This window comes from Corylus avellana, chromosome 4, assembly GCF_965113065.1.
Source record: "Corylus avellana chromosome 4, dhCorAvel1.hap1.2, whole genome shotgun sequence".
Lineage (NCBI taxonomy): Eukaryota > Viridiplantae > Streptophyta > Magnoliopsida > Fagales > Betulaceae > Corylus > Corylus avellana.
The window spans coordinates 5,978,360-5,990,621 of record NC_142493.1 but is presented as its reverse complement, the minus strand read 5'-3'; the positions used below and the strand labels follow the sequence as shown (position 1 = coordinate 5,990,621).

At 34.0% G+C, this 12,262-nt stretch overlaps 2 protein-coding genes across 2 annotated transcripts; both read right to left on the bottom strand.

Annotated features, from left to right (window-relative positions):
• Positions 1–1,065: 1,065 nt before the first annotated feature.
• LOC132177921 (F-box/kelch-repeat protein At3g23880-like) lies at positions 1,066–2,558 on the bottom strand. The gene has a single exon (XM_059590400.2). It carries the CDS (start codon positions 2,481–2,483, stop codon positions 1,218–1,220), a length of 1,266 nt encoding a protein of 421 aa, XP_059446383.1. The 5' UTR covers positions 2,484–2,558; the 3' UTR covers positions 1,066–1,217.
• A 2,304-nt stretch (positions 2,559–4,862) lies between these two features.
• On the bottom strand, positions 4,863–10,527 carry LOC132177920 (cullin-1-like). Its single transcript, XM_088515496.1, has 19 exons — positions 10,394–10,527; positions 10,165–10,264; positions 9,286–9,471; positions 9,019–9,066; positions 8,731–8,934; positions 8,568–8,645; positions 7,724–7,816; positions 7,531–7,611; positions 7,389–7,416; positions 6,999–7,042; positions 6,832–6,918; positions 6,593–6,742; positions 6,444–6,508; positions 6,080–6,200; positions 5,846–6,007; positions 5,616–5,759; positions 5,318–5,536; positions 5,063–5,227; positions 4,863–4,964 (listed from the first exon to the last, which is right to left on the bottom strand). Exons 1-19 carry the CDS (start codon positions 10,525–10,527, stop codon positions 4,863–4,865), a joined length of 2,211 nt encoding a protein of 736 aa, XP_088371622.1.
• Between the last annotated feature and the right edge of the window lie 1,735 nt (positions 10,528–12,262).

The window sequence follows — 12,262 nt, the reverse complement described above, 5'->3', positions numbered from 1 at the left end:
CAACCAAATTCTTTGACATGTCATATACAAAGAATATCCAAACCTAGCTAGCTCGGATAACATTCAGATATTTGCACTATAAATGAGAATGAAATACACCAGCAAAGGATCATTATTTCCATTTTATTGTTCTAACAAAGGACAAAAACAAGAAAAGTACCAACAACCTCATGAGCACAAATGATTTGACTTCTCTAGACGTACACCTGAACTCGGATTATGGCTCATTCCACCATTCCATATTCCACTAACAAACAAGAAAAAGTAACATAGCGTAATACATCACTCAACATTCAGCAAACATCCATGTGATTCGTGTTATAGGGCATAAGATGATTAACTATTTATTAATCAATCATCGATTATTAACCAGGAATTTGTGGCACAACACTTATTCTCTGTGAAGTGTAAGGGAATTTGCACATATTCCATTAAAATGACACTTTTAATGTAAAACTGAAAGTGCAAATTAATTATATCATACTACATCATAGTAAATGCATATTACAATATCATAGAAATTGCCATAGTTCAAGTATAAGCATAAGTCATGACCAATGTTCCTTTGTGACAGAATGATGCAATGAAAATAATCAACTGTCTCACTGCCTCTCAGTCTCCGACTTTACACTTGCAATACCAATCTAAATTATCTTCTTCCGCTCTCTAAGATATCCACCAATTGACTATCAACCAAGTTGCTAGCCAACCCGTTGGTGTATTGAACAGCATAAATTAAACATAGACAATTCATAAATCAAGAAACGGAGCCTAAATGTGACAATTGTATGAAATAACATGGTTTTTTATTCTAGATTTAACATAGTTTGGTGGCTATTTTGTTTAAAACAAGTCTGGCATTTAAAGGTCATAGGCATTGAATCTCTAACCTCATCTTCCTCCATCAAATGTAATAGATCCAACAATTGAAACCATTAAACAGTTTTTACTATGAATCCAAAATTTAGCTTGAATTCATACATATATACACACAATATATAAATACTTAACACAAACATACATACATAAAGGTTTAACAAGCCATTCAATTTAAAAGTTCTTGGCGATACCTATTTTTCTTGTATGCACTCTCTTTTTTTATGCATCGATCCTCATGCCAAGGCAATATGACAATTATATAAACTTAAATAACCGAAAATAAGTTATTGCTTCAGAATTTTCATAATGTCCTATTCTATATATTGTGCTTTGCTGAATTAGCCTTCTCCTCTCAAACAATTCTTTCTTTTCTCTTCTTCGATCTTCTTTGAGCCGCACCACAGGTCTTTCCTTACACAATTCTCGCACTCTCGTATAGCATGTACTTCATTGAGTAAAACTAGAGTTTCAACAAAAGTATTATTGGCATGAAGAGATCCGTTGACTTTATCACTTCTTATTCTTAGATTTTTAATCAATTTATGGGTCTTGAGATCATATAACAAGCCCATAGACCCTTTTCTCTTTTTCAAATCCAAAATCATTTTGTTGTTCCAAAAACTGAACATTGGCCAATACCACCCACCATCTTTAAGGGTAAGTTGTTTAGTCCAAGACTCTACCACGCCATATTCCTTCATCAACCAAACACTCGCATCTTGCAAATTATCCTCCAGTAAAGAAAGCAATCCACCAGAAACCCCAATTGTAGTAAAATCTTCATCCAAACTACTTAGACAATCCGGAAGCTTCATCACTCGGAATTCCTCATCACACATATGAAACAACAAAACCACCAATTCAGGAAAATCGGACCCCATATCTCTTTTATGATACCCAACCCAGTGGCTTGCCCCATTCACTAAAGCCTGCCTATTATTTGGTATGGCATATTGAAAATCTTCGGCAACCCTAACAGTCTCCCAAGTGCCTGTGCGAAGTTTATAAAGCTCCGCATGAGATAGAAATGGCAGCGTGGATAATCTACTACCTAACTCGGCAATTAACACCATTCTCAGCACCTTGTAATCATTACTTGTATGATCAAAACCGAACCCGTAAATAAGGTATTTTCTGTCGGTGCTATCAAACTTGTAAGGTTGAGAAAGAGTCATAGACATTCTAATTGCAGGGTTCCATAGAACTAGGGACGCCAAACCATTTTTTCTAACCAAAGGCGCAAAAAGTAATAGTCTCTTGCAATCAAGGACCACTTTATAACTTCCGCCTCTAATTTGGCATGGATATTCAAGTTTTTGAAACTCGTTGAATGAATCATTGATATGGAATAATTGGTATTGCCCATCCATCACTCCGTCTTCTTGATATGCATAGCAATGTAGAAGGTGGTGAGCGTGATTGTGGGTGCTCTCACTATGATGGGCGTGCATTGAAATAAATGTAGGGCTAGAGATAATGGATTTCCATGATTTTGAAACACACTGGAATCTTAAAAGCGATTTCACGGGTAGGCTTACCAGGATTTCAATCCAAAGATCGTCTGGAACTGGAAGTCGAACCCCAAGCCGACGCCGATTTGACATCTCAATGCGGTGCGTATGCGTCTCGAAGAAGAAAACAATCCAAAGGTTCAGATTTTTCTCTGTTTTTTACACCCAAAGCAGAGGCTCTTTCTTTGTGTTTTATAGAAGAAGATTAAAGTCGGCGAAAATCAGAACACCAAACCCAATAGGAAAAGTAAAAGAAGGGTGGGGCGGTGTATCAAATAAATATATTTACTTAATATACCGCGAATTATTTATCAGCTCAAGCAAGTATTGACTGTATTGTTATCTATCTTCTTTGAAAATAGGAAAAGTAAATAAATATATAATATTTTAATAAATTTTTATAGAATTTTATCTAAAAAAAAAAAAGTATTTAGAAAAGAATCAAATATTTTATATAATTTTCTCTCAACATTTTTTTATAATTTTTCATATTCTTCTAACTCAAATGGACGTTGGAGAAAAAATTATGCATGTTGGAAAATTTTATGAAGGTTTGACTTTGATGCATATAAAAATTGGACTTTCAAAAAAAAATAAACATGATGAACTTTTCAAATATTTATGGACGTTGAGACTTTTTATGGATATGAATAATGACTTTTAATCAATAATTACTATTACCATATTATTAAAATTATTCTCTTCATTTCTTTTGAAATTGAGAAGAACCAGTTAGGCAAAAATATGAGGACAAAATGGTCTTTTCAATTGAACTAACTGGATTCTTTTCTTTCTTTTCAAAGGAAATGGAGAGGATCCCATTCCCATAAATTAGGGGCTTAATTATATACTATTAAGAATAAAACTTTCACCCATTTTGCACTTTAGGATTGCGTTTGAGAAATAGAGCTTTTAAGTCAAAAAAAAGTTTTTTTTGACAAAAACGCGTTTTGCACATTTTTTTTAGGTTTTTTGGACCCTTAAAAACGCTTTTAATTTTTTTTTACTAAATGAGTACTTTTCTCAAACAGACTTTTTGAGTGTTAAACGCATTTTTAAGCCACTCAAATATAATCTCAAATAGGCCCTAAGCAATAATTCCCAAATGGAGTGTTACAAAATTCAGTAATAGCCCAAGAGATGGTAAGTGGACGACTAAGTTATGAGACTTCGGGCTCGTTTGAAAGTGCGATTTCAATAAGTGCGATTTTAAAAATTGAATTTTTGAAATCGTTATTTTTTAAAATCGCATAGGTATTTGGTAAAATATGTTAAAAAGTTTTTTTTATTATTTTTTTATCAATTGAGTGTTTTGATAACATTAGCATATAATTGCACTTTCATGGCCAAATAGGTAAATATTGCGCCAAATATTATTTTAAGCAAAATCGTGATTTTGGTTTAAATTCGCACTTTTTCAAATAAGCACCTCCTAGACAACTTATAGAAATCGCAAATTTTTCCATGAATTTAAAATTTGTGTTTTTAAAATCACAATCCCAAACACTCAAAAATTGTGATTTGGTTAAAAAACGCAAATTATTTTTTAAAAATGCAGTCCCAAACGGACCTTTCATTTTATTGCTAGGAAATGATCGTTTATCTTTTTTGTTTGTTTATTTGTGTTAAGGTCCAAAGATTTTAGATACCGTAAGCTAGGAAGTTATGGTTTTTGCTTTTTGTTTTTATTTACTTTTTTTTCTATTGAAAGCGGGAACAAGGAAAACCTGAAAAGAGAAACAACTGAAAACTTGATTAAGCACTAAAAAGACTATTACTTTTTTATTTTTATATGCGCATAGCTTTATTTTACATCAGTTTGTTCTTAAATCAAAAATGGAGCATTCCGTAATAGTAATAGTCTTTTTAGTGCCTAATCAAGTTTTCAGTTGCTTCCTTTTTCAGGTTTTCTTTGTTCCTGCTTTCAATAGGAAAAAAAAAAAAAACAAAAGGCAAAAAACATAATTTCCTAGCTTACCGCATCTAAAATCTTTGGACCTTAACACAAATAAACAAACAAAAAAGATAAAAGATCATTTCCTAGCAATAATATGAAATTTTGGAGTGCAAAAAGAATTAATCCATTGGATAAAAGTGCAAACCTTTTCAACGAAAACAAGGAAGGGGTACTCAAATGCTTTCAAACAACTGTTGATAGAAGAAGGGGGTATGTGAACTTCTCTTCTTCCTTCATACCAAACAGGACGGCCCAGTGTTGCAGGACCAACAGACTGTTTAAGACTCCCAATTAGAGCAACACCAGTAATGCCATGTTCAGTGGCTGCCACATTAAGGTATAAACCTGCACATAGTATAGTAATTTCTTGCTGTTTGGAGGCTTAATTTTTGACAATTAAGAGAAACTTTTACAAAATATATGATTGTTCGTAAAGTGGGTGTGAAACTGATGTGAATTACATCACAAAAAAGTCACTTTATGGAAACAAATCATAAATCGCCAAAAGGGCCACATCATGGCAGGTACTTGTAGAATTTGCCCTCTTGTTTGTCTCTTTCAATATATCCTCTTTCGATTAGAGATTCAATGCGGATCTTTACAAGCGTCCTATCAGGCTGCAAATTCACATTCAAGAAACAGCTGTGAGTTAAAACTTATCAAAAGAAACAGGACGTTAGTCATATAATGAGGACAAACAAGTGCCTAAAAATACCTTGAACTTGCCATCCAACTGAGCATCTAACTTGGCCAGCAGGTCCAGGTGACGTAAAGACTTACGGCTCTTCATGATGCGCACAATAGCGGCATCAATTTCATACCGTCTATCGCAGACAACATCTTTTATCTCATCAACTGCTTTGTTCTTAACAAGAGGAATCTGCAAGTCATACAAAGCAATAGATATATTATAGCCAGCACCATCAGTGAATTAAAAGAGAACAAGATAATTTAGAAAATATCTAAGTACCTTGATCCTACTATTTATGTCAGTGAACTTTGAGTTGAACTCAAAGTAATCAGTAGGAGATATATTTGTTGTGTTCGGCTCCTTGTTCAGAATCTTATACTTGGCGCCTGATAGGGAGTGGAGTAGTTGAACAACGTCATCATCGGTCAAGTTCAATTCACTCTTTATGTCTAAATAACTCAACCTATCTGAGGAATTGAAAAGTAAGAGGACCGAAGCCTATCCCAGAAGAAACCCTATATTAGTATAAAGAAATCCAAAATAGCATTCATAGAACTGAAAGGATATTAAATATCACCTGAACCGTGCTCACAATAAGCTCAATAGCTCTGGGTTCAAAATTTCCAGTAATATGACATACACCCAATGGGTGTATCCATCTCAACCTTTTCCTCTCATCTTCCGTCCCATAAAATTCGTTGAAATTACTAACACAATTTTCCTAAGATTAAAAGAGAAAGAATGTTAGTGACTTCCAGAAAACAATTAACAAATTTATAAAATGTCGAGAACAAAATTTCAAATCACCATCTCTGGGGGAAGCTTGAGGACAAAAGACTTGTAATCTGGCCATGAGTTAGAATTCAGAACAGTAACAGTAAAGTCAATCTCCCGATTTGTGTGTGGATTATTGCTTAGATACTCCTCGAATCTGGTATGATATTCCCCTACCAATCTTAAATCTCTGACCTACAAGAATAAAAAGCAATATAAAATGAAGTCTAAGGTTTCAATTGACAAAAGATTACAAGGGCAACTGACCATTCCCTCCATCTTATAGGTTAATTGATGACCACACTGCTGCGTAAGCTTTTCCAAAGTACTCCTCTCATGGTCATCATTTGCAGTATTGTGAAAAAGAAGTCTTCGAGCAAGCTTCTTTCTGCCAGCAATCATGCAACATAAGTAATATTCATATATATATATATATATATATATATATATATATATATAGACGTGAGGTATCGATCCTCAAGAAATCATCTAAGCAATTAGTCTGATTACCCTACCATAGAGCTACATCCTCCAGTAAATAAGGTTAATCATATACAACTTTTCATTAAGTAAACACAAAGCAACCATCAATGTGCTTTCAATTATTAATATAATTGATAGAACTATGTACCTGTAGAGTTCTATGAACTGAGCGACATGATCTTTGTCGCTATTATAAGCAAGCAACTTCACTGCCTGCAGGCAATAAAAAAAAAATGATGAAGTCCACAAATGTCTATGAGAAGTTAACCAAAATAACTCATCACAAGTAGGTAAGACCTTTCCAAGTGTTTCTTCAACAGCTTCATCACTCAATTTCTTGCTTCCACCTTTCTTAAGAATGTTATGAAAGAAAGTAGCAAGTAGTTTTGCACTTGGCCTTCCTGCAACACCATCCATCCAGAATACCCCAAAAGCCTCCTTGAGTGCCTAGAACAATAGAAGGAACATTTAGATGTAAAGGAAGATATGAGTGCGCGTGATCATGACAAAACGTGAAGCCATTCTCTAATACAAACCTGGTTATAAATGGTATGGTTTTGGAAACAATCATTCACATATGCAAGGTACTTGTCATGCAGCTCAATCACTTTTCTAACAAGAACCTGAAGAGCACACCCTATATCAATTTCCAATCATTAAATAGTCTAGACAAATTCTACAAGTACAAGCTTCATACAGTTACCTGCTCCTGCAAACCAACCACATCCTTCTTCTCCGCCTGTGAAAATAAGAAAATTAAGAAAAAACCGTAGTGAACATCAAAACAAAATCAAAAGTTCAAGACAATGGTCTTGATGGTTACACTTTACTACATTGGATAAAAATGCTCCACTTCGGGTGGGAGTCAAAATTCAGTACTGATGGGATCTTATACATGATATGACAACGGAATAATCCCAAAATCTCTTCACGAGATCATGGATAGATCATATATTAAAAAAAAATGCAAAGAGAAAGGCACTCAGTTGGGGTTTACATGTCAATGAAGATAATATATGTTCATTGACATATAAATGGAAAATGAACCTCTTGGAAAAGTATTGTAAAAAAGAATAAAGAGGAAAAAAAAAAGTCAAAGCAAAGACATCAGCAGTAACATGCTGCAATATAGAATAGCAGAGAAATTTGTATTAAACACTTAATGAGAGAAAGGCCAATAAACCTCTCTTTAACTAGAAGAGAAAAGAATGAAGCCTAAGTTGGAAGCTACTAACCTGCTTATATATGCTGGAAACGGGATCTAAGCCTCGAGATACTTTAGAAAAGAGCCTGGACATTCTTGACAAATCTCCCACCTTAGCCGTCATTAAGCCGGACAAGATAAGATTATAAGAAAGCAGAAATAGTTGCCTGATTTTCAAATACTTTCTGCAAAACCATTTAAATAATAAGATAATCACCCAATACCTTGTCACCTCTAAGCAACGCAAGGGGCCGTATAGAGACATCTTTGCGAAGCAGTTTGGTTGCATACACAGACAACAACTCACGTCGAACTTTCTAATTAAAAGGAAGAATAAAGGATTTACAACAACGAAGTGACAGTCAGATTTGCAGATTATGCAATAAAACATGGAAAGGGATTGTAAGAATCAATAAATGTTTTTTAAAAAAATTTCATTAGCCTAATAACTCATGATCCATTAAACTAATACACCAAAAAGCTGGATTATATTAAACAAAAAGGGAAAAAAAAATCAAATTTAGTCCCTAATTTTTTATGTGATTTCAATTTAATCCTAGGTTTTCAATTTCGACAATTAGGTTCTTAGGTTTTTCTCCGGTTTCAAATAGGTTACTCTATCAACCTACTGTCCATTAGTTAACGGTATACCATATCAAACCAATCAATTAATGCTAAGAGTTAAGTGGCATTACCAATATACCCTAAAAAAAAATTTTTTAAAAAAAAAAAAAAAATGAAAAGAGAGGTGGCCGACCACCCCTAATTGGTGAGCGGTGGCAGCCCCCTCTTATACTCTACTACAAGAGGCAACGTCCCTTCACAGGGGTTTGGCTACTCATGGCCGCCCCTCACAGGAGGGCCACCAACCCCTCATCTGATGAGGGGTGTCTTTAATTAATTGGTCTAATGTGTCATGCCGTTAAATGGTAACTTGACAAAAAAACTTATTGGGAACTAGAGGAAAACTTAAGGACTTAACTACCAAAATTTAAAATTTAAGGACTAAATTCAAAACGCATGAAAACCTAGCGACTAAATTTTATTTTCCTATAAAAAAGTACAAACCTGCAGTAGCTTTGGCTCACTACTTGGATGCAAGTAATGAGAAACCCTATCTTTCTCTTGTTTCAAGCAGTCCTCGCCCTGAAATACCGTAACACACATTAAAATTCATTATGGGCTGTGAAATTTACTTCGTAACCAAATGACATAAATATATAAAGCTTACTTTCTGTGTATAATCTGGACAAGAATCTTGTGAAATCCAGTTATTAGCTTCCAAATAATAATAAGCAGCAGTTTCTTTAAGCATAGCTGCTTCAAAGTCATTTTCATACAGATCCATTTGCCCCATTCCAATCTCAACAAATATATCTAAAACATTCTTCAATAGAACTCGGTCAATCTGCTTTCCCTCACGTTCTTGACCAATCTGATTTGGAAAAAAAAAATTAAGTAAACCTATTTGGGAACTATGCAAGTGTAGTCTATATTTCAGGCGAAAGTGCAAACATACCAGACAAATAACAGCGTCTCTTACTTTTCCATTTAATTCCTGGTAGACCTGAAATCACAATAAATGCACCCTTTGTATCATGATTTGATATATCTTATGAAGAAAATGAACACTAAATTGGATACTGAAAAACACCAAATTGGATAGAAGATATTGTAAAGTTTTAATGCTTTAATTTAGAATATGAAGTTACCAAGAGGCAATGAAATGATCTATACAACATGAATTAGGACGAAATCATCATGTCAGGGTTTAATCATGACACACCTGATCACGGAAGCATGTAAGTCCAACTCCATTGAGGGGAGGAAGTGACCTCCATGTGATAAAATATCTATCAAGATAATGGAAGAAATGAGAAAGCCACCTCACCATAACTTTGTGATTTGCCCACCTTTTTTGAAACTCTCTCAAAAAAGTTTCACCATGCTTCTCCCTTATAGATGGCAATACCTGTACACAACACGAAGCCATCAAAGTCAATTGCATGAGAATTTAATATATATATATAACAAATTAGAACTAAGACTCCATAAGACAATTCTTGAGCTAAGAAAGAGATCCTGATCAAACAAATTAACATCCTACACATCTTGGTAATTTGGCTTTCCCCGTAGTTTTCCTCACACCAAATAACTTAAGATGCTGATATTTAATACTAATATCGAAACATAAAAAACAACAATGCCATTAATTTTTATTTTATTTTTTTCTAAAAGAAAAGAAAAAGAATATTTCTTTTTATTTTATTACGATAGTGGTTGCCATTGAGAACTTGATTGGCAGCAAACTTCTGAGAATGGTATTAGAAGCAGTAATATTATATGGCAAAGATTTTGTTTCCAATGTTTCCTGGAGATTCCATTTTCAAGGGGGGAAAAAGGCAACAATATATCAACTTAAGCTTTAATAAATATGCAGCGGATGACATCAACTAGTAAATGGGAAACCTATTGAAAAATAACAAATAGTTCTCTAGACTAAAACCTTTATATTGAATTCTCTACCTCCCAACGTGATATTCAACAACAAGTAGTTTTAGCCACAGAAAGCCACATTTCACATTTTATGCTACACCAACAAATTCAAGTGATTTCAATGCCATAGTAAATGCAATAACACATAAATACATAAAATGTTCCTTACCACTGAAGTTATGTAATCTTCAAATGACTCCCGGTACTTGTCATAAAGCTGTTGGGAGTAATTATGAGGAGGCTCCTGAGTACACATGTCATAGATGGTCCTGTACATAATAAATAAAGGAAAAAAAAAATACAAGATTATAATCATCTCCATTAAACTCAAACTTCAAAGTATACTACAAGTACAACAATAAACAAGTAAACTAGCAAAACAGCATAGAAATGGATACGTGTAGAGCATCATGTAGTCCTCAGAGCTGAAATGTGGCTCGGGCAGCCCTTCTAGAATGTTCTTCAGCTTTATGATCCCCTTCTGCATGAACTCCCATCCCTGTTCTAAATGCATGGTCTTTCCCTCACTCATCGTCACCTAAATCCTTAATCCAAAAACCAAAATCTGCAAAACAATGCACCGAAACTTAAACCCATGTCAGAAAAGCTATCACAATGCTACATTGACAACCTCCAAGGAGATATCCATAATGACCAACTCCAAATTTTAAAGAACCCCAGTAGAGAAAACGAACGAATTCCCTAGCTAAGAACTAACAGCAAAGGGAGTATATAACAGTAGCTTTATATAAAAAATTACAGAAAACAATGACAAACAATTCAGGTAAGTACCTAAAACAATGAAGAAGAAGCAAAAAAACAGAATTGAAATTGAAAAATATATTCATGAAACCATAACATATTCATGAAATCAATACAGTATTTGCCTTCCCTTCCATTATAAAAGCTTCTTGTTCTCTGCATTATGAGCTTGAAAGGAACTCAAGAATACATGGGGGGGAAGCTTAGAGTTTGGATACTGCTCCAATATTGCGGTCTCCTGATCTTTTTTATTTTTTAATAGTTACTTTCAACATTCAGGCATTATGTGGTATGGCTTGTTAGCACATTATTATGGTACCATGGTACATGAATTACTTCTTTTCTTATTCCATGTTCAATTGATTCTGTTCTGCACAAAAAAACCAGCTTTACTAAACCATCCATGTAGAATTAGGTTCTCCTAAATCACCATCCTAGCGCTATTTAAATCCCAGAATTTTTCAGAAGTTTATCTTCTTTTAGATTTTCTAAGAAAATTTGTTGAATGTACAAGGTAGATCAAGTATGTTGGGTGGATAAACAGGCATTGCTAAAAAAGAGCAGAACCAACATTACCAATAAAATGCACCGTTAAAACTAAATCCAGGACATAAAAGAAGTACACCAAATATATATATATATATAGTTATTAAAGAAGTAAAAAATTCCCCAAACAGGGGAGAATTAACATTAATACAAACCAAAACATCCAAATTGTTTCTACCTAATTAGTCATTCGTTTCACTTCTTTTATGTCATGTTCATTGTTCTGCTGCTGGTCATAGTCAGAGGCATCCGGAATAGTTCAGAGTTCAGAGGAATGCTGAAAAATTCCGATGAAATAAAAGAGGAAAAGATGATTGATGTATATATGTATATATGTATGTAAACTTCTTAAGGAGATAGACAAACTCAAATCAAATAAAATTTTTTGATATTAATTTGTTTAAAGCAGGAAAAGACTTGTTAAGGCGTTGGTTGTGCTTTGATTTGATTATAACAAGTACAAAATTTTCATGTTGTCACTTAACCACATATGACATATAAAAAAACGGAGAGAAGCATATTTACAGATCAGAGCACCCTGCCTCAAAGAAAAAAAGTGCTCACACACACACTATTGCAGGTTTTGCTGGGATAGATCGATGATCCTTACGAACCACCATTATTGAACAGTGAGGTATGTAAGTACGTACTCACACACATATACAGCAACAAATAAACAATTAATGCACTCAAAATAAAATAAAATAAAATTGTTCTTAAGTAGAGGCTAACGTTTGAAGCTTCAAAAAAAAAAAAAAAATACCATTACAAATTTCGGAGTACAACTGAGAACGAAACTACAAGCATGAATTATTTGAAAGAAAGGGCATGCAATTATTGAGAACAACGTTTCACCTTAACTAAACGTTTTCTTGTTGGCAACTAATGTGAAATCCCTAATTTTATTCAATGGCCGCGAGTGGATTAGAAATGCACCTTCTCTTCTCTTCCCTTCGGTG